This window comes from Clinocottus analis, unplaced genomic scaffold, assembly GCF_023055335.1.
Source record: "Clinocottus analis isolate CAN_PGR_092001 unplaced genomic scaffold, fCliAna1.0.p SCAF_1, whole genome shotgun sequence".
Classification (NCBI taxonomy): Eukaryota; Metazoa; Chordata; class Actinopteri; order Perciformes; family Cottidae; genus Clinocottus; species Clinocottus analis.
The window spans coordinates 4,370,773-4,393,113 of NW_027175820.1; the positions used below are offsets into that span (position 1 = coordinate 4,370,773).

The window sequence follows — 22,341 nt, forward strand, 5'->3', positions numbered from 1 at the left end:
CCTAACTGTTGGTGGTTTTGTTGCCTAAACTGTTTGTGGTAATGTTGCCTAAAACTAACTGTTGGTGGTGATGTTGCCTAAACCTAACTGTTGATGGTTAGGTTGCCTAAACCTAACTGTTGGTAGTTTTGTTGCCTAAACCTAACTGTTGGTAGACGGCCAGAACTGTTGGTGGTTGTGCTGCCTAAACCTAATCGTTAGTGGCGGTGTTGCCTAAAGATAATATTGTGGCTTTGTTGCCTAAACATAACTCTGTGGTTTTGTTGCCTAAACATAACTGTTGGCGGTGTTGTTTTCCCACCGGTGTATTTCTGCTTCTTCACAAAGTGCAGCTGGTGTTGTGCCCTCCGGACGGATCAAGGAAATGACAATTGGGCGTTTATCACCCTGCTTAATGGGCTGCAGGGTGTCACAAGGCTTCTCATCAGCAGGATTTTATGTGGAACCGGCTTGCTATTGAGGCAGAATGTGAAGTGTGAAGAAACACCTCAGTGCTCCCTTTTTTAAAATGCACATTCAGGTCTGTGTAGCCAGCCGAGCTTCACCTGCGCTGTCTCATTGTTGAGAATTGGAGAATCGTTTAAAACCTGAGCATCTGTCGGGCGAATCTTCTCTCACACCTAGAGAAACCCGTTCTGTCTACTTGTCCTCAAGCCAAGACGCTGAACTTTTTTATCCAGGTGTGAGTCTTCACCGGCCTCACAATTGAATTAATTCTGTCAACAGCTCATATTAACAACCACTGTCTATGCAACTTAGCGTACCACATCCTCAATTTTCCAATATACATTTCTGAATACAAGCAGTCAGATAAGTCTTTCTTTTTACTTGTAAAGTGCTTTAAATAAGTCACTGTAAAACATAAAAAGCTGCATCTTTTCAATAACACTGTCAGTCTGAGCCACATCAGTACATAATAGTACAGTGATATTACAGAAAATATAAAATTGTTCAAAATTTGCTGTAATCTAACAATATAAGGTTTTCACTTAGATTAGATTGTAAATTAGAAAACATGAATAATCCCCAGTGGGGAAATTCATTTGCACACTTCCTAAATGCCTTCCTCCCCAAATATGGTCAGTTTTTTTAATCACTGTTAGCAAAAAATACGAAACAACGATTGGCCATGGGTCCTGGTTTTATCTGAACCCTGGTCCTGCCTTCATTGCTATGACTATTGCCGATACCATTACACCTTTATTATCATTATTATTTTACGATATCCATTGCTGCTTATATTACTGGTGGTTATAACTGTTTCATCATCCCACCACTCATTCTATGACTAATTACTGTCGTATGCATTAAACGTGTAACTCTGTTATGATGTTCATTCTGGTCACATGACATCTTCTGTACTTCTGTACTGTGATCCTCCTCTGTTGCTCTCCAGAAGGGTTCTTCCATTTTTCCTCCCCGTCAAAGTTTTTTTTGGGGGGAGGTTTTCGGGGTCTAAAGTCAGAGGATGTTGTATGTGTACAGACTGCCCTCTGACGAGAATTTGTGACGTTGGGCTGTACAAAATAAATGTTATTGAATTAAAGTCAATCCGGTCAAAGACCGTCAGCTATTCATCTGCCTAAAAATGACTGCCCACATCGTACCGTCTCTTCTCGTTTGCCCTTCTACCGGCCTCTCCTCAGCAAGATTTACGGCTGTCAGATTTTATTTTACTGCCTTAGCAAGGGCGCAAGAACCATCTGTACCTGCTAGCGCCACAAAAATCAATCTCTCCCTTCCTCTCTCCCTTCCTCTCTCTTTGTCTCTTTCCCTCTGTACCCGTGCAGGCAGCCGGCGGGGATGGAAGATGATGGAGGACAAAGGCCCTCGTGTAGCCGACTACTTTGTGGTGGCCGGTCTGACGGACCCGTCCAAGCCGCTGGACCAGGAGATCCACTTTGACGACGTCTGCCACAAGACGGCCAAGCCCCGGGCGCCCATCACGGACGTGGCCGTGGTGATCCGCTCGATGGGCGAGGAGGTGCCGCCGGGGTTCACCTGCGTGGAGGAGACGCCTACCGGCCACTCGGCCGATCTCAACAACGGCGGCCTCATGGTGCCCCAGATCTTCCTGTGCTACAGGCGAGGGCGAGACAAGCCGCCGCTCACGGACCTGGGGTGAGTGGCAGAAGGAGTCCACGGTAGCGGCTCTGTGAGGCGCTAACGATGCTAAACATGCGGATGTTTGGCATCGGTGTCATTAGTGTGGGAGTGAATCATAAACTAGTCCTCAAATTAATATCATCAAATACACAATGAGGTTCGACGAGAATCACCAGGGTTCTAAAAGTGCATCCCTAGGGGAGACGACAACGTGAGAAACCAAATTTAAAGAAAAAATCATTCAACAATCGTCGAGGTATTTCACTAAAAACCGTCAACCTGAACCTCGCGGTGGCGGCTCCAGTAGAAATGTAGCAGGCATCATATGAACGTCTCTACAATATGGTGTGAGATTTTATTCTGGTTTACTTTTGCTTTCAACTTATTTTGTGTCCAATTTCACAGAATTATGAATTAAACCACCTGAGTGAGTTTTCCCAACACACACTCGCCTGTGATATTTATAACAATACCAATGATAATACATTGTATTTGTATAGCGCTTTACAAGGTACTCACACTTTACATGGTAAAAAAAAAACAACAATATATGAAACAACAATAAAAACAAGAGAGATGACATTACAGTAAGAATCAAAACAAAAAACGCAGTCGTGTTTGCCAGGGCTTTGCTCACACCGCTGGCGGTGGCCCTTGACATCGCTCAGGAGGTTCATACGAGCTAACACGAGCTAACACGAGCGGCTGCCTCCAGAGAGATAGCGGTGCTTATCGGGAGCTCAGCTCAGACACTATCAGCAGCTCTTGTGTGCTGAGAGCTCAGAGGGGCTGCACTTTCCAGACAGTGGTCCGACTAATGGGAAGCTGAGGGGTGTGTGTGTGTATGTGTGTGTGTGTGTGTGTGTGCGTTTGTGTGTGCATATTGTTCCATGTGATAGTGGGTAGTGGCTCAGGCTTCAAAGGGAGCAAAGAGTATTATCTTTGACTGGTTCTTATATTGATACCAATATGGATTAGAAAGTAACATAGAAAGCTACAAAGTAGCATTGACGCCTGCAGGTTGTGCATAATAAGTGGGCGTGTTCATAGTGACGTCACCCATTGCTTTGTGAACTGATGATTTAAGGCCTCCAGTTCGGCAATTTTGGCCGTCGCCATATTGGATTACGGTCATGTTTCATTTTATTTTTTGCAACCAGTGAACAGAAAGTGCCCTTATGTGGACTGAGGAGGAGTGATGTAGAGACCTGTCAATCACCTTGTAGCCCCACCCTAAAGCATCCCCTGCTTTATGGTCTGTTTAACTCTAAATTACCATAATTTATTAAATGAACATCATGCTGTATTGAAGAAGACTTGAAACTAGAGATTGAGACATAAACTCATGTTTACAATGTTTACCGAGGGAATAAAGTGGAGTCTTTTATATAGACTTCTATACAACCAGAGGAGTCGCCCCCTGGTGGTCAGCAGAGAGAATTCAAGTTTAACACATAAAGCATATACTTCTATATAACCACAGGTTGCAGACTGGTTTCAACCAGGCAATTGTTCAGCAGAAGTGGTAATCCCCCCCAAACGCCTCCATGCTCTTTATGTAGCAGCTGAAAGCCTCAAGAAAGAGACACACTCGCTCAATATGTGAAGTAGCACCTCTGCTCTTTCCCCCCTGAAGATTAATGTTGTGTTTAACATTTCATCGTGTTTCTTGCAGAGGTGACCTCACCTAAATTGAAGAAAATAGAGAAAGCGACACAAAACTCCTCAAACAACTCCTAAGTCTTTGGAGAGGCATTCAAGGTCCAATTTAGCAAACAAAAAAGGCTTGTTTGAAGTTCTGCAGAAGTGGAAGGAGGTCAACTGCACTGTTCTGATGGTGCAGACTGAGTCGAGAATAAGGCTGCAAAGATGCACCAGTGGCGTTCCACTTGAAACAGTAATGGAGGATGAGTACATAATGGAAGGGGTGCTTAAATTTACTGCTTCTGTTCTGCATCCCTGAGTCCACTAAGTGCTCTTGTTACAGCGCTGCACTGGGTTCACATGTTTTGACAGAAACCTACATGCATGTACCGGACATAAATAATTCCTCTGTTTCTGGTTGTTCCCTGAACGTCAGTGATGACATCACAATTATACCAACACTGATCAGTTTTCGCGTCGCGTGGATGATGCAAATTTTTACCTCATTTGGCTCATTTAGTAGATATTAGGCGCAACGTTTGCTTCTGGTTTGGCGTAAAGACGCCATGAGTTACGAAGACACCTGGTGACTTACTGCAAGTGAACCGGGAAAGTTCTGCAGTTTTAATTTACTTGTAAGTTTCCTTTCAGATTTCCCTTTTCCCTCCTTTATAAGTTGTTGTTGTAAAAGGGTCCCTGAGCTCATAGATCTGACTGTTTTTTCAAAAAATGCATTGATTTCTCTTTGCAGTTTTATGGGGTGCAGAGTGGCCATTAATGGCTAATGTTGGGCTCAAACAACTAACTGTCCCGGTGAGATCACCGGCTGCATAATTGTGTTGATTGATTCTTGGCTGTAATCGCACTGGTTTGTCGGTCCTTCCCTGCAGCGTGCTGTACGAGTGGAAGGAGCGGCTGATGCAGGGCTGCCAGCTAATCCAGACCACGGCGGCCGGCCGGCCAGCCAACATCAGCGGCAACTCCTCCCAGCGGATCTACGTCACCTACCGCCGGGCGCCCGAGAGCCAGCCGCACTCCGCCCTGGCCGTCACCGACATCTGCATCATCATTCCGGGCAAAGGGGAGACGCCGCCGCACACCTTCTGCAAGGTGGAGAAGAATCTCAACAGCAGCATGGTGAGAGAGCGCTGGACAGAAAGCGCCGCGTGCTTTTTAAAAAAATGTCGGGTTTTTGGTTTCCCGCAACAAAACAAACAAGTGCTTCTTTCGAGAGCCGCCATTTTGCAAATAAACAAACAAACATAAAAGTTACCAAAAAGCGGTGGAGCTAAGAACAGCCGAATGCTGAATAACTCTTTTTCTTTTTTTTGCAACCAACATGTTAACTTTCATGAACTGACATCACAGAATAACTCCTGCAATATGTTGACGAGGTATCAATGTGCCAGAAGAGTCTTTAAATCTGCAGTCCTGTCGGAGCCCTGTTTGAAATTCAGAATGCCAAGATGTGTGTGTGTGTGTGTGTGTGTGTGTGTGTGTGTGTGTGTGTGTGGGTGTATATATATATATAATGTGTGTGTTTCCAATTCAGTGTCACTCATCATTGAGTCTCACTCATCATTCCTCCACGCTAACTCTTCTCTTGTTTTCAGTGGGGCTCCTCCGTCTACTTGTGTTACAAGAAGTCTGTGGCCAAAACCAACACCATCGCCTACAAAGCAGGTAAACCCCCCCTAATCCCTTAACTACTTGTGCCAGTATGTGATCTTGTTCCCAGCGACATCAGTTATCGGATAACCGAGTGGTGTCCTTAACACTTTCTCTCCGTTCTCCCTCGCATCACTTCCTGTGCTTATGGGATAAACAACAAAATATCACTTTAGATCATTTTGAGTTCGCACTAAAAAAATGCTACAGCTGCGTCTCTACAGAGGACTTCTTCTGCAAAGTAAGCCTGCTCCATTCTGCTGCAGCTGCGTCCCTTCGAGAGGAGGGTCCTGCAGCAGAGTAAGCCGGCTGCATTCTGCATTCTGCTGCATGCAGCATGCAGCATGCTGCTGCAGCTGCGTCTTAAGAGACTTAACCGTCTGCATGCTGCATTCTGCTGCAGCTGCGTCTGAAGAGAGGCGGGTCTGCAGAGTTAACCGTCTGCACACTGCATGCTGCATTCTGCTGCAGCTGCGTCTCTAGAGAGAAAGGTCTGCTGCAGAACAAGCCGGCTGCATGCTGCATGCTGCTGCAGCTCCGTCTCTAGAGAGGAGGACTTCTGCAGAGCAAGCCTGCTGCATGCTGCTGCCGCTGCGTTCGCACGTTCAGGCGCCTTCAAGCCATTAGAATCGGAGCGACGAGATAAGCCTCCGCACGCCAATATTCTTCTCCTTTTCAAAGCGGTTAAACGGCTGCCGTGTATTTAACGGTAATATGGGGCTCATTTCACATTAAATTTGTTTTGGCTGTTTGGAGCATAGAGCAGCTGGCGGGAGGGGATTCTGTGATAACTCTGTCGACACTGTGCGTTTGCGCTTGGCTCCGGCTTAAAATCGGCTGACGGATGTTTTGTTGTACGCATCTTGAAATATGCAGCCAACTGTGAATGGAGCGCCAGCTCACACAAGTGGAGATTTTTTTCAACATCTTTCAACAACTTTATTTACGGGTTTGATGGATGCTGAACGCAACAAGCTCAGTTTGTTTTGTTGGTAGATTCACAGAAATGCTGTGCAATTTCATTTAGCTGTGGATTCCCCTCAAGGGACGTTCAAGCATCGGGGAGAAGAATATACGGTGTTACTTCGTAAAGTGGCAATCCAAACAGCAGAAGTCTTGGGCTGAAATGTCACACTAACATGCTTTTCTTCAGAATTCTCTGCTTCGTTCCACTTTTTGTGTTTATAATACAGAAAAGAATGTCGCTACAGACGACACCCAGTTTGCAATATCGCAAATACATAGATACATAGATATTGCATCATCTTTATATTTTTATCACAATCACCATTGTTTCTTCTCTCTTTGTGTCTCTCTTTCTTCTCTTTCTCTGTTCCTCTTCTCTTTCTGTCTTCCTCTTCTCTTCTCTCTCCATTCTTCTCTCTCTCTATATATCTCCCTCTCTTTCTCTTCTCTTCTCTTCTCTCTCTTCTCTCCGTTTCTCTCTCTATCGCGAAATCTCTTTCTCTCTATATCTCTCTTCTTTCTTCTCTCTGTCTCTCTCAATCTCTTGTTCTTCTCTTCTCTCTCTCTCTCTCTCTCTCTCTCTCTCTCTCTCTCTCTCTCTCTCTCCTCTCCGCTGATAAACGAAGGCCAGAAAGTGAACAGAACCCTTAAAGAAATCCCTTCGTCATTGTTTCTCGTTTGTGTCCGGTCCTCGGACAGCGACTAATGACCCAGAGGTCGGATTAATCACCGAGGGCTGATTGCTTGTCACAGAGCCAGGCCTTTCCAGTGAGACTCTCGACTCAATAAAGTACATTAACATTATCACGATAATGGACTGAGCTTGTCACGTTTAATTCTCGCCGGTGTGGAAAGTCGATCGTGCGTCTTCATCCGCTGTGAAGGTTGCGGCAGCAGCTCTCTGGATGGAGTCCTCAGTGGGTTTGTTTTGTCCTCTGGTCTCCAGGTTTGTTCAGCAGATACCCAGAGGAGGACTACGAGTCTTTCCCTCTGCCGGAGTCGGTCCCTCTCTTCTGCCTTCCCATGGGGGCCACCATCGAGTGCTGGCCAGCGACCACCAAATACTCCCTTCCAGTGTTTTCCACCTTCGTCCTCACCGGAGCCTCCGGAGAGAAGGTAAAAATCTAAAACACATGAATGCAGTCTGCTCTGCTTTATTTCTTCCTCTCCCGACCAGACGACTGACAAACGTCTCGGTATCGACACGTGAGAGTTTCAGTGACTGTTACACCTCATCAACAGACTGTAAATGCCATCTCTATATACAGCTGACATGACCACAGAATAACGCACCACACTGGAGGAAAACCACAATACTCTGCATGCAGCATTGGAAAGTGGGTCAGACAGGAACGCCGTCTCTGTCGGGGGAAAACCTTGAAACTCCACATCTGGTGCTTCTTCTTTCAGGACGAGCCTGTTGGCTGAGAATATGAATGAAACACAAATAATGTAGTACATGCATTCATCGTCTGCATCTGCATTCAGAAGTCTGGTTGTATAGAAGTCTCTGCTATATCTTAAGATAACATGAACTCTTCTGACCACCAGGGGCTGACTCCTCTTGTTGTATAGAAGTCTATACTTTGTGTGTTAAAGCTGTATTCGCTTTACTGATCACCAGGGGGTGACCCTTCTGGTTGTATAGAAGTCTATATAAATGACTCTAGTTCTCTCTTGATGTATTCCCTCGGTAAACATTGTAAACATGAGTTTATGTCTCTATCTCTAGTTTCAAGTCTTCTTCAATACAGCATGATGTTTATTTAGTAAATTATGGTATTTAGAGTCAAACAGACCATTAAGCAGGGGGTTCTTTAGGGGCGGTGCTACAAGGTGATTGACAAGTCAACACCAGAGACGTGTCCGACGTCTCTACATCACTATGACTACGTCCATTTTATATATACGGTCTATTGTTTTTAGCCCAGTTTTGTTTGCTAGCTCTTTTGTGATTTATGTATTCATGTTTATTTGTTCGGGACGGATACGAAATACATTCGGACAAACTAAAATCAGTTATCGGATGCAAGTACTCGCAGCACTCGTCCTTCAAAGGTCTAAGTGTGATACGTCCAAGAGATGAAAGGGTTAGTCGGCGCCTAGCAAGGAACGATGAAGCGCACATTAAAAAAACATTTAATTTAAGAGCTAAACATAACCAGAGACAAGCGGCCGTTAGAAGTCATTAACTGAGTTTAATGATGATCAATCTTTCTCCAGTAATGATGAGGATCAATTAACTTTCTAAAAGGGACGAATTAAATCCAACAGACGGCAACAAGAATTAGTATTTTAAAGGCACTATTGGAACGGAGGTACTGATACTTACAACACTTTTGAGACACAGTCCTGAACAGTATTCTAATATATATTGATGGACACACAAGACCAATCACATGTTTTTTTTCTCTTATTAAAATCCACTTTTATTTCATAGTATTTACTTTCTAAAGTACTGTTATCTGTTATTTATTGTTACGCACCTTTCACAGAGTCAAATTCCTCTTATTCTTCAATGTTCTTGACTAATAAACACGTCTGATTCTGAATCAATAAGACAATAACACAACAAATCTGGATGTTGTTATTGTCCCGTCTACTATCGCTAAGAAACCAAAATGTTCCGCGCTTGTTTACACCGGACTGATGTTGATTTCTTTGTTCCTCGCTTCGTCCGCCTTTGCTTGTCGTCGAGGTGCCTCACACCCCGATGCCAACGACGTCAAACAAACACGACCGGACGAAACCCGTGAGTGTCGACTCGCGGGCTGCCCCGAGAGCTCGTTCCCTTGGTTTCCAAAAATCCCGACGCGAGCTCCTTCCTGCTGCGCTGGTCGGTGGGTTTGGACGGTGGCCCGCGAGGCTCAGCTTGAGGCGTACAAGTGAAAAACAACAACATCCGAAGTTTACTGATGTTTACAGAGAAGTGGCTCCGTTGGACGAGGACACTCAGGGGCCACTCAGGAGTGTTTGTGTGTGTGTGTGTGTGTGTGTGTGTGTGTGCACGTGCATGTGCAGTACATGCAGGGCGATATTTGGTAAGGAAGGTTCTTTTTTTTTCTGGCCACAGTCAGAGGGACACTTAGCAGGACTCTGGCAGTCTGCAGACTCCATGTTTGACTGTGGAGTTCACCTGCTGAATTGTGTACCAACACACACACACACACACACACAAATAGACATAATCGTGCATGCTGCTGCAGCTCCGTCTCTAGAGAGAAGGGTACCTCAAAACTGCACAGTAGTTCAGTCATTGGACATTTCATCCCCGCCTCAAGCAAACTCTTGACGCTTCAAAACTAATCTGACCTCCAACGTCAAACAAAGTCGAAACTCTCCTGAACCTCAAACTGTGTTTTTCGGTCGTCGTCTGAATATTTCGGTCACGTGTGCTGCAGGTTGTTTGAGACCCAATGAACACAAACGAATCCTGTACGCCGAGCAGAGAACAAACTCACACACATTAAACGAGCAGCACTGACTCGTATTCGTGGAGGACAGCGATGTCGCGGGCGTCCAGGGTTCAGCTGTCGGCAAACAAAGACTCGGGCGAACCTCGGCCCTCTTCTGGGGGAAATATAGAAAGCCGAGCCTCACAGGCGGCCAGCAGATAAGCCTGTGACCTTTTGATCTGAGGGAACTGGGGATCGTCTCATGTTTCCAGGAAGCAGAGGGGATTTTATTTGGCCCTCGTGGTGTTGCTGTCCAATGGAGCTGAAACAAACAATCTTTCTATGCTTATTGATGTTTTCATTTATTTACTGACTGTCAAACTGCTCTTGTCTTTCATGTGTTGGACTTCCTCCTCTGGAAATGATTGATAAGCATTGACGAGTAGATAGGGCACACATTTTGGATCGTCCTCACTTCTTCAAACATTTGAGTTCAGACTTGGCTTTAGAGTTTAAGTTAGAATAAGTTTGGTTAAGATGGTTAAGGAGAGTATTGTGTGCTCGAGGAAACGCATGTCAGTAGATCAGAAAAATCATTTGCTACTATTTTGATAATTTGTATTAAAGGCTAACAAACAACATAAGAAGCTGAACCTATGAAAGACACATACAAATCCATAAAAATCCAAAATTATTCCACACATAGAGGGTAGGTCTACATTATGAGTGTTATCTGTGTCGCGATGAGATGCAGTGTTTCTTTCAAAGAAGTGTAGTTATTGGAAATCTGTTTCATATGCAGTTTATGCATGTGTTGCATATGTCTCAAAAACAATTTCTGCATGTGATGCAGATGTTTCATATACAGTTTCTGCATGTGTTGCAGATTTTTTTATATGCACTTTCTGCATGTGAAACATCTGCAGATGTTGAGATCCAGCGTCCTCTGTTTCAGGTCTACGGTGCTGCCATTCAGTTCTACGAGCCCTTCCCTCAGGAGTGTCTGACCGACCTGCAGCGCTCCCAGCTGGGTCTCCTAAGCCCTGATCCACCAAAACCCTCCTCTTCCTCCTCCTCCACCTCCTCCAGCCGTGCGGGGACAGTCACCAGCAGCTCCTCCACCACCATCCTACGCTCGGTCTACACCAACAAGTGCATCTGTCTGCTCTCCCACTGGCCCTTCTTCGACGCTTTCCGCAAGTTCCTCACGTTCCTCTATCGCTACTCCATCTCCGGCCCTCACGCTCTGCCCATCGAGAAGTAAGCTCTCTCTGTCTCTCTCTCTCTCACACTCTCTATCGCTCTTTCTTTCTCTCTATCTCTACGTTTTAGCTCTTCTTTTTTTAAGTTCTTGCTAATTGTTCATTGTACATATCGCTAAGTGAGTTCCAGAAGGGTTCTCCTTCATTCTGCGGTCCCGTTTGATGTCCTCAATGTGACTGAACACAGAAACACAACTCCAAAAGGAAATTTAGTTTAAGCTGCTAATCTTCAAATCAATTTGTGAGCTCTGTGATTGGATAGTTCTTGCGAACATGCTCTCTTAAAGGGTATTTTACAACCTGCACCCTTATGTTCCCATGTGTTTGCGTCTTAATTCTCTGTACCCGTGTCTCTCGTTGTACTTTCCACTTTGCTGCTTTATTCCTGTAAATGTCCCTGCTATGGGCCTAATAAGGGATTATATTTTAAAATTGGTCCAGCCAATAAATAAACAACCCAGAACAAAGACAAACCACATCGTAAATCTTTCCAGACCTAGAGGGCCGCAGTGACGGATTATTCGGTCGTCAACTGCTGTTATTTCTGGCCTCTCATCCAACTTTTTCCTAATTGTCTTTCTTTCTGGTTTTTTTTGCAGGCACATCTCTCATTTTATGCACAAAGTCCCCTTCCCGTCTTCCCAGAGGCCTCGCATCCTGGTGCAGGTGAGTCCGGCTCATGTGCTGTTTTCTGCATACGCTGCTCGTAAGAAAGGAGTATTTATCACTCTGCAGACTCCAGTGCTGCTCGGTGATGGCTTTCTGCTTTGCCTGGAGGGTGCAGAGCAGTTTAGGGTCCTCCATTATGGATGAGTGTTTTAAATGATTCAACGCAGACACGTTTTGCTCCGTTGGTTTTTTTCTTTCTTTTTTTATCTCACTTTCCAGCTTTTCTGCAGCTTTCTCCTCATGACAGCCTGATGTTGAGCCAGCCAGTGTCGTCTCCTTTACCACTCAGGTAAGAGAATGTGTGTGTGTGTGTGTGGGGGGGATCTTCTTTCCCAAAATGGAGGCTATATATATATATTATATATATATATATATATATATATATATATATATATATATATATATATATATATATATATATATACATTTTTACATAGTCTCCTCTCTCTGGCAGCCTGAACTTCACTTGAACTTTCTCTGATTTCTTGTCACGTGACTGTTTGTCTTAGATGAATCATCCTGACGTCATACTTTCATTGAGGAGCTCAGAATTTATTGTTTTTTTACAGAATCTGGTTAAATCAAACTGGTGTTTTGAGGCAAAATCTTAAATGAGATGTGAAAAAAATGTAAATAGGAAATATCGCAAAATGTATGGTTGCTTTTTCTGACTGAAGCGTTGGTCACACGTGATGCATTCAAGGACCGTTGGCAAGATGAAAAACTGACGATATTCCTGTCAGTAGGTTTTAGGGGTTCAGGGTGTTACGATAATTCGTATCAAAGAAAAACATCAATATATATAACAGCCGATTCATAACTTTTTGAACGGGAGTAAACATAGTTTAGACACCAGATTTAGTTGAGTTCCCCCGTAGTACTTCCACACGTATCGGCGAGAGTTGACACAGACTTTCATCCTGTGTCTTTTTCTTTTCTCGTAGCGGTGGCCGGTTCTCCATGCTGCTGCAGAACCTCGGACCGGAGAACGCCGTCACCTTGCTGGTGTTCGCCGTCACCGAGCACAAGATCCTGGTCCACTCGTTACGACCCGCCGTGCTGACCAGCGTCACCGAAGCTCTAGTGTCGGTGAGCACACTTGGACGCTTTAATGCTCTTTGTTTCTCCGGCGATCTGTCTCAGGAACGCCTACAGGGAATGGTTCATCGAGCATGAACCAATAGGATTGTGGTGCTAAATCAGATTCAGAACCATTCATTCTCATGTGTGTTCTTTTACATGTATGTATGTTTCCACAGTTTGTCCTGGCGGGAGCTGCAGAACATTTAACAATAAACATAAAACAGAGTGCAATAAATGGGAGCATGAATATTTACCACTGAATCAGTAGAATATAAACATTTAAGTTAAAATATAGTGCACGGAATGTAAGTGTTATGTAAAAGTGACCTAAAAGGTCACTGTGACTTTACATCCGCCCCTTTCTTTGTTATTTTTTTAGGAACAACCTAAAAAGCTCATTTAAACTGTATATTTGTGTGTTTTTTAAAGGTCACCATGACCAAAACTCAACAATGAATCTGCTATTATTTGGATGCAATGGGATAAATCTTCATGACATTTTGGACAAACATAGATGTAAATTGAATAACAACTCTAGTTTGTTTTTATAAAGCTCCGGACTGTTTGGCTCTTTGAAATATCTACCCCACTCTTCCTCCTCAGATGATCTTCCCGTTCCACTGGCCGTGCCCCTACATCCCTCTGTGCCCCCTGGCGTTGGCGGACGTGTTGAGCGCCCCCTGTCCGTTCATTGTGGGAGTGGACTCCCGCTACTTTGATCTCTATGACCCGCCGCCGGACGTGAGCTGCGTTGACCTGGACACCAACACCATCTTCCAGTGAGCACAACACACACACACAAAACATTGTTATTAATAATGTAAGAAAAGACTATTACTGTTCATCTCCTCCTCTGGCTGCTCCACACGATGAATATTAAAAAGGTATTAACTACAGGTCAGTGAGCCGCAGCAGAGAGCTCAACCTTGTTTCCTTTGCTGCATCTTTTTTTTTTTTTCTTCCTCCGACCACATAACTGTCAGGTCATGAGTTCTATGTTTAGAGACCAGGACTCTGGGTGGAAAATGGTTATTTCTGTAGCGTGACAGGTTTTCTTATGAGGCGGGCGGCGTTCGGGGTGGTCTGAGCCGTCCCCGCCGCTCACCGCATGCTTCTGCTTTTACAGCAATGAAGATAAGCGAGCCCTCACGTGGAAGATCCTGCCAAAGAAAGCCTGCAAGAACCTGATGAACGTGCTGAGCAATCTCTACCAGCAGCTGGTCGACGGTGAGTTCTACGAGCTGATGGAACAGATTATTGTAGAAATGTGGACGTACGCTTTCAGAAAACCTTTGGCACGCGGTGCTTTTCTTCATTTAGTGTTCAGTTGAATAGAAGCTGGTACAGAAGTCGTGGAGGAGACGTGGTTTTAACGACAGGAAGGAGATAAAAAACTGTCATCTGAGAAGAAACTAAAGCTCTTGGACAAAATAACAGTAGTAAAAAGTACAATCTGAGATGTAGTACAGTAAAAAGTACAATATGTACCTCTAAGATGTAGTACAGTAAAAGTACAATAAGTACCACTGAGATGTAGTATAGTAAAAAGTACAATATGTACCTCTGAGATGTAGTACAGTAAAAATACTCCATGTACCTCTTCCGTCTCCTTTCCGTTCTCACTCAGAGACCTCGAGACCTTTAGGCTACAGAGACTGAATACAAATTAATTTTCTGATTCAGTAAAGTTAAAAATCGCTCCAGATTCTGAAAGGATGAATCTTGATCCCCTTTATGGTTGAGTCTTAGTTTTTCTCCGAAATATTTACACAGGTAGATGTTTTTAGAAATTACCATCAGTAATGTGGACAAACTAAAGAAGGTCTTGAACATTCTGGTGAAATCAGAAAACAACGTCACGTCACTGAGACAGCCTTTAGAACCTTTAGGAGAAGAGGACTTTATGTCACAGAGACAGCGTTTAGAACCAGGAGAAGACGATGTAATGCAACAATATCAAAGCTCTACAGCGGTGTCTCGTGTCAGGACAGCCTTCAAAACCTTTAGGAGAAGATGCCGTTACGTCACTGGGACAGCCTTTAGAACCTTTAAGAGAAAACAACGTCACTAGGACAGACTTTAGAACCTTTAAGAGAAAACAACGTCACTAAGACAGCCTTTAGAACCTTTAAGAGAAAACAACGTCACTAAGACAGACTTTAGAACCTTTAGGAGAAGATGACATCACGTCACTAAGACAGCCTTTAGAACCTTTAAGAGAAGATGACCTAGCGTAACTATCAAAGCTGTACAACAGTGTCTCGTGTCAGGACAGCCTTTAGAACCTCGAGGAGAAGATGCCGTTACGTCACTGGGACAGCCTTTAGAACCTTTAAGAGAAAATGACGTCACTAAGACAGCCTTTAGAACCTTTAGGAGAAGATGACCTAGCGTAGCTATCAAAGCTCTACAACAGTGTCTCGTGTCAGGACAGCCTTTAAAACCTTTAGGAGAAGATGGCCTAGCGTAGCTATCAAAGCTCTACAACAGTGTCTCGTGTCAGGACAGCCTTTAGAACCTGAGGAGAAGATGACCTTCCGTAACAATATCGAAGCTCTCCGCCGGTGTCTTGTGTCAGGACACCGGCGTGTAGCATCGGTATGCTGCCGGCGCTCTGCTCGTATGTCCAGAGGTTTTAACGTGCTGACGGCCGCTGGTCTCCTGTCCTCAGGTCAGCAGCGCTCCGACGGGCTGATGGAGCTCAGCATGAGCTACTCGTCGGAGCTGAGCTGTGGGAAGAGCCTCCACACGGTGGAGCTGGAGATCCAGGAAGTCTTCCTGCGCTTCATGGCGGCCATCTTGAAAGGCTACCGCTCGTTCCTGCGCCCCATCACCCAGGCGCCCTCGGAGAAGGCCACCGACGCCAGCTCGCTCTTTGACCTGCAAGGTATCGGGATTCATGCCGCACACGCCAGCATTGCAATCCACGTAGAACATACAACACATAATATAAAACATAGAACATATTACGTTTAATAGAGTATAGAACATATAATATAGCATTTAGAACATAGAATTGAAAACATAGACTATATAATAAAGCATATAAAACATATAATATAGCATATAGAATATAGAACAAAAAACAGAATATAGAACATGTAATATAGAACAGAGAATGTAGAACATGGAATTTGGAATATAGAACATATAATATAGAACAAAGACTATAGAACATGGAATATAGAACCTATAATATAGAACATAGATCACAGAACGTAGAACATAGAAAGAACATAAAACAATTAACATAGATCACAGAACATAGAACATATATTGTACATACACTCATTGCAAAACCTGTTTCATCGGTAATCGAATAGAATAATAAAACCAGGTGTGATCAACACTGATGGTAAAATATCATCAGATCGTGTTGTTGCTTTTTTATTTGACCTGATTTAGCCTGCAGATGATTTTTACATGACACACAATTAAAAAGGATAAGGAATAAAAATCGTAACATTAGTCATTTTAATTATGCGTTAAGCACACATGCAATCTCTCGCCCCGTCTTGTTTGTCATTGTTCAGGTGCACGACGAGCCAAAAAAATGAACTCATCTCCTGTACCGTCCCCACGACAGCCTCCCGAACAGATGCTGTTGTTTAATACATGAGCTTTCATGAGTGTCACACACACACACACACACACACACACACACACACACACACAGACACAGTAGATGCCGGGTCGGAGGTTCAAGGCTGTTTGCAGACTGAAGGTTAGCCAGTTAGCGGCACAGCTGCTCAACGCTCCCGGGGGGCCCGAGAGCGGCCCTTGGATCGGAGCCCGTTATAAAAGCCGGTGGACATCACGGGGGAAAGTTTAAGCGTGAGTTATAGGACGCGCCGAACAGGAACGACGTACATTATGCCTGTGAACTCCTGACCGCCTCAACACTTAATATCCACAATAACAAAAAGACCATGACAGAATGTGTTCAAGTACCTTATTTATGTTTCCCTGCTGACTCTTTAAAAAAAAATCCCTTCCCTCATCAGATGATGAAAGTGTCCAACATCTGTGTCTCTTTTCCTTTTTGCTTTACAAACTGTGGAAACGATGCAAACTTTAATTGGATTTTGGCCGCTCACCTGTACAGGTCTGTGTACCGCGGCGTTGGCATCTCTCCTCCGTCGGGCAGAAATATTCTCAAAACCTCCGTGGGTAGTTCCTGCTGCTGTAGGTGTCTCCAAGTGGGCAGATGTTTTAATTTTGTAACCCCATTAGTAGATTATGACTCAGATCTTGTCAGTTGCTTCATTACATCAGTTTTACTGTTTTAATAAAACATGCATTGGGTCTTTTTGGTTTAAATATGGAGGTTAAAATGTTTTTTGGTGATATTTTCATGATTGCTGTGGTCTACAAATCTCACATAATGAATTTATAATTAAGTATATTTAACCTACTAAGAAACGAAACAATGAAAAACAATAAGCTCTTTGTGTTTCAAATGTTTTAAGCAGCAAATGTAGGAAAAATGTATTTATTTCAGTAGTCAGAGTGTTTTGAAACTCTAGTGGGCAATTTGCTGAAAGGAGTTTAGGGGTAAAAACCACCTGATGGTCCAGCATCACAGTGTTTCTCTGCAGCGGCGGCGGGTGTTTGGCTTCAGCCTCGCCGCGTTGAGCCGGTGGTCGTCCATCAGTTTCACAACAGCTGAGCTGCTCTCAGCCTCTATTACGGAAGCTATTTACCACTTCCTGTACAGCCCATTAGACTAATCACAATGTGTTGGCTTGCATTCTCTAACCAAGACAAATGGACGTGATATAATAAATATATATATTTATTTATTTATAAAGATCCTGTATCATTTAATTTACTCTTGTGGGTATGTTTCTGTCTTTTACAAAAGATGAAATGAGCTGAATTATTAAAAATCAATCCCCCCTGCTCAGAGGGAGAAACTGAATGATTTTTATACAAAGCTGTAAATCATAGGTTGTTTTGGATGTTTTGAACACCATAAGTAATATACAACTGCATTATATGGTTTGGCACATGAGAAAATTGAAATGTCACAAATGTACCCGAATGCAAATTTTAGTCCTCGCCTGAATTCTCTCTGTACTAAACCCTCTCTAACTTTGCTTTACTTTATCAAAGTCAACCTTTGCAGAGAGAATGTTCACATGTTGAATGTTCACATGTTGAGCAGAAGCCTAAAAAAACGATTGTTTTTTTAAATTAGGAAACCTTCCACTGTTTGTTAAATGATCTACAAATCATTCCTCACAATAATTGAGGAAAACAAGACTTGCTAACCCGAAGGTTTCTCCCTCCTCAGGGTTCCTGAAGAGCCGCGACCGCTCGCACCAGAAGTTCTACACGCTGATGACCAAAACCCAGATGTTCATCCGCTTTATCGAGGAGTGCTCCTTCGTCAGCGACAAAGACGCCAGTCTGGCTTTCTTCGACGACTGCGTGGACAAAGTATGCGCCGTATTGAACCTTTTTTAAAACATGCAATATTTATGTGTGTTTTATGTTTATTTGTATGCGTGTTTTATGTTGATGCCTTTGGAGTTAAGCTTCTTGCAAAAAAAAACGGAGCTTCCTTACGATCCTCTTTAGCCTTTTCTGTTAATTTTAGATGCCTCTTGCTTTAATGTCTAATGGAAATGGTTCTACTTTTCTCCACTCATAGAAGCAAAAGTCCCGCCCCTTTCCCCAATGTCACCCGTGTTGACCTTGTTTCAGAGGTCATATCTGTCGGATGGTCAGCGGCTAGCTGTGTTTGAGTTGTGGCACAAATTACACAAATGTTCGTCGTTTTAAATGTCATGTATTGAAGAAGTGGGCGGAGTCACGTGATGTCCGCCCGTTGGCTTGTGGTGCCTCGAGTCAGCTGGCTAACTTGGCTACATTCCAAACGTAACGGTATCTTCCATGATGTGGTCCATTTGTTAGCGTGAGTACGAAACACGGCGTGGCTTTTGGGCGTAAATTCTTTTTCCATACGACTGGTGACGTGCAAAAATATCTTTTAAAATTGACAATTGACAAACGTGTGTATTTTGTACCACAAATTAAACAGGATAGAAAAAGTTATTTCTTTCTCGTCTGACATATTTCCCCCAAAATAAGGTCCCGTTGTTGTCCACCAGAGGGGGCGGGGCTTAGCCTCTGTATTGTAGTTTCAATGGTTTCAACTCTTCCGTGTTTGTGTCACATGTATTTCGCCAAACTGCTGCTTCACTTTTTCACCTTTTCCTTTTCTCTTCCCCCTTCTTTTTTTTTGCTTCTGTTCGCGAGCAGCTTTACAACTCGGAGCGGAGTGCGGACAAAGGAGGAAAGGTTTGTCAGTTATCGTTTGTTTTTTGAATTTTCTCACCTGTTTCGGGTACATTTGGTCTTCAGATGGAGGGGGCGCTGTTTGTGCATGACGCAAAGTACTTGAAATCAAAGCAGCAAGCCTTTTGAAACAAACCCTCCACCGGTGCAGCTTTAGTTTGAGCTTTCATGTGCATGCAATTTAAATGAGTTCCTGGTGATCCAAACTCTTTCACAAAATCTTTTAAATCTTTTAAAAGAATATTTGAAGATTCACAAAATTTGCTGCGACAGCATTTTGTCTCGAGCCGGCCAGCGTACAGTTTTCTTAGAAATTCCACGTGCACGGTTTTCTGCCAAAATGTATATGCCCTAAACGTTTCACGGCTGGCGAGAGTCAGGGCTTTTGACGCCCTGGGGGTTTCTTGAGCGCTAGCGGAGCTGGAAGTTATATTTTTTCAACATCCCCTGAGCTCACATCCTTCAGTGTGACGTAAGAGCCTTGGGGCGGCTGTCAGTGTATCGCCTGTGACCCTATGTGCTCACAGAGTAATGTTCCTCTAATAGAGTGTGTGTGGGTGTGTGTGTGTGCTGAAGGTTAAATTTTAGTGTTTACAGTTTAAAGTTCTCGCAGTCACTCGGTTCCCCATTCACGTCTGTGGGTCATCGGTTTTTGCAGGTGACATTTGTAACAGACTCTGAAATAGACTTGGCCGTCCTTGGTTTGTGTGTGTGTGTGTGTGTGTGTGTGTGTGTGTGTGTGTGTGTGTGTGTGTGTGTGTGTGTATGTGTATGTGTTCTGGCTGTAATTGAGACATAGTGGAAGTGAATCTGGAGGCCAGCGTTTCCAGGACGCCGGGCGGGGCCCCTGGTCTCCTCGGTCCTCCTTGTGTGTGTCAGCTCCACGAGCGATTAAATTCCCCCCCTCCCCGCCCTCTTCCCCGACTGTCTTTCTGCATTGTGGCTGGATTACATTATCTACTCCCACAATGCATCAGTCAGCACACCCCGGTAATACACACACACAGTCGTCACATACAGAAAGATAAAGTTAAAATGTATTGATCCCTGAGGTAAAGGAGCTCATTGCAGCAGCAAAACCAGGTGGAAACCATCGGTTGTGTAAAGTGAAGTCTGTGCTTCATGTGTTAAAGCTGCATTCTCTCTCCTGACCTCCAGGGGGCGACTCCACTGGTTGTATAGAAGTCTATGCTTCATGTGTTAAAGCTGCATTCTCTATCCTGACCACCAGGGGGCGACTCCTCTGGTTGTTTAGAAGTCTATAAAAATGACTCGACTTCTCTCTTGATTTATTCCCTCAGTAAACATTGTAAACATGAGTTTATCTCTCAATCTTTAGTTTCAAGTCGTCTTTAATTCGGCATAATGTTCATTTAGTCAATTGTGGTCATTTCGAGTCAATCAGATCATAAAGCAGTCGATGCTTTAGGGCGGGGTTACAAGGTGATTGACAGGTCTCCAGCACAGTGTCGTCTCGTCTGAGACTCTGTTTTTCGTCTTAAAAGTAGTTTTTTTAGTTGCCTAAAAATGTCTTAACTAACCTTTTTTATTAGCAATGATTCACCAACGTTGGTGTCAATTTAGGTAAATATTGTTCCATCCATTTATTTTTCTTTTCCTGCTGGTTCCTTGACAGCTGAGATACGAGATAAATAATTGAAAAAGACCAAAGAACAGACACTGCTTATGTCTCCCACACTCGACTGCTTTATTATTTATAATTATTATTTCTATAATATAAGACTAAAAAATAATGAATTGTAATTTTCAGCAAATGCTTCACTTCCCTTCCGTCTGCCAGGAATAAAAGCTCTGCGGCTCGTCATTAAGCTCTTCTCAATTTATGATGCTTCTTTTTTTTTTATATCCATCATAAAAACTCGAATCTCCAGCTTTTAAGATCTACTCTGTAAAGCTGGAAGTCCTCTCTGTCCGCTCTGCCTCTGCAGTAAAACATGTGCAGTGACTCCAGTAAATGTCAGTGGTGATGAGTGTCGTCCGCTCTGCCACCGAGATGTTAGTTTGACTCTCTGGCGGCTGGCAATACATTTATCACACTAACGAAAGATATTGTGGACGAAGTCACGAGTCGAGTACCAAGTCGACACTGACAAGTCCCCGAATCAAGACCCACCCAGACTGATGTCTGTATATTATATAAGTACAGTCAATACTAGTTGGAGTGATGGATTATATGTACAAATGTTATTGCACGGTCTGCATATTCATCTGAAACATGTTGAACATGGTATAATTAGACTCTGCATTAAAAAGAATATTTCACTGTAGGAGGTGAATGGAGGAAGATGGTGCTTGGGGTGTGTGTGAGTGGTGATGGAGGTGTGAGGCAGAGTGAATAAATCAAATGAGGGTAAAAAAAAAAGGGGGGGGGGGGGAGTGTGCTCACTCGGGAAATCTAGGTCACCTGCTGTCATCCTCCCTCCTCTCCCCCAGACTCCTTTTCTCCAGACGTCCTGCTGTCAGAGTGACGGCTGCAAAGCCCTTTAAAATGTATGCTCCAGTTAAAAAAAAAAGGTTGAACTTCACTGAGTTATGAGTGTGTGTGTCCTGCAGGTGGACAGCGACCGAGTGGAGGAGACCCGGCTGATCGAGACCGACGAGTCTCAGCGCAGCGAGCACACCGTCTTCATCACGCCTCCGGAGCTGCCTCCTCTCCCCGGTGGGGAGGAGTACCCGCTCTGCTACAGGTAACCACTCTCACCTGGTTCAGAGGTGGAAGGTGACCTCATCAGGGTTCATACAGTCATGGAAAACCTGGAAAAGTCATGACATAAAGTGGTTATTATTTATTGTTATTTCCAGGCCAGGTGTTGCATGTTCTGTGTCGCGGAGCTCTCTAATCTCGTGGTTTGATATCGAGTGCAGTGGTTCTCAAATGAGGCGAGATTTGTACAAACAAGGTTCTTACGGTCATTGAAAACCTGGAAAGGTTATGGAATTTTAAAATGGTTATTTCCAGGCCTCGGAAAGTCCTTGAAAAAAATTAAACCCAAAAGTGTTGTAAGTCTTGTAAATGTGTTATATTCATGTGTTCATGACGTTCATTTACGCTGAGTTTGAAATAATGAATATGCTTTTAAAAGAAAGATGCTCAAAATATAGCAGGCATACATACAAGCATCTATATACATGTTTATTATTTTAATCAAACTATTGTCTCTCTTTCATTTGTGTCATTCAAGGTATACTGTATGCTTTGGAATCCTCATTGCTAGTTTAAATAC

The 22,341-nt window shown here is 43.7% G+C and overlaps 1 protein-coding gene across 2 annotated transcripts in view; it reads left to right on the forward strand.

Moving 5' to 3' along the window:
* Positions 1–22,341, forward strand: part of LOC137785667 (C-myc promoter-binding protein-like) — a 55,535-nt gene that overhangs the window by 14,323 nt on the left and 18,871 nt on the right. Inside the window, exons 2-15 of one of the 2 annotated variants that reach the window (XM_068577109.1) lie at positions 1,791–2,121; positions 4,641–4,887; positions 5,364–5,433; positions 7,331–7,500; positions 10,735–11,039; positions 11,641–11,707; positions 11,941–11,999; positions 12,655–12,799; positions 13,397–13,572; positions 13,920–14,020; positions 15,465–15,680; positions 18,090–18,235; positions 19,061–19,099; positions 21,671–21,804. In XM_068577109.1, the coding sequence (XP_068433210.1) occupies positions 1,811–2,121; positions 4,641–4,887; positions 5,364–5,433; positions 7,331–7,500; positions 10,735–11,039; positions 11,641–11,707; positions 11,941–11,999; positions 12,655–12,799; positions 13,397–13,572; positions 13,920–14,020; positions 15,465–15,680; positions 18,090–18,235; positions 19,061–19,099; positions 21,671–21,804 (2,186 nt within the window). In that variant the 5' untranslated portion in view covers positions 1,791–1,810. Of the gene's footprint in view, positions 1–1,790; positions 2,122–4,640; positions 4,888–5,363; positions 5,434–7,330; positions 7,501–10,734; positions 11,040–11,640; positions 11,708–11,929; positions 12,000–12,654; positions 12,800–13,396; positions 13,573–13,919; positions 14,021–15,464; positions 15,681–18,089; positions 18,236–19,060; positions 19,100–21,670; positions 21,805–22,341 lie in introns of those variants that run through there. The other variant, XM_068577117.1, reaches the window with a different exon arrangement.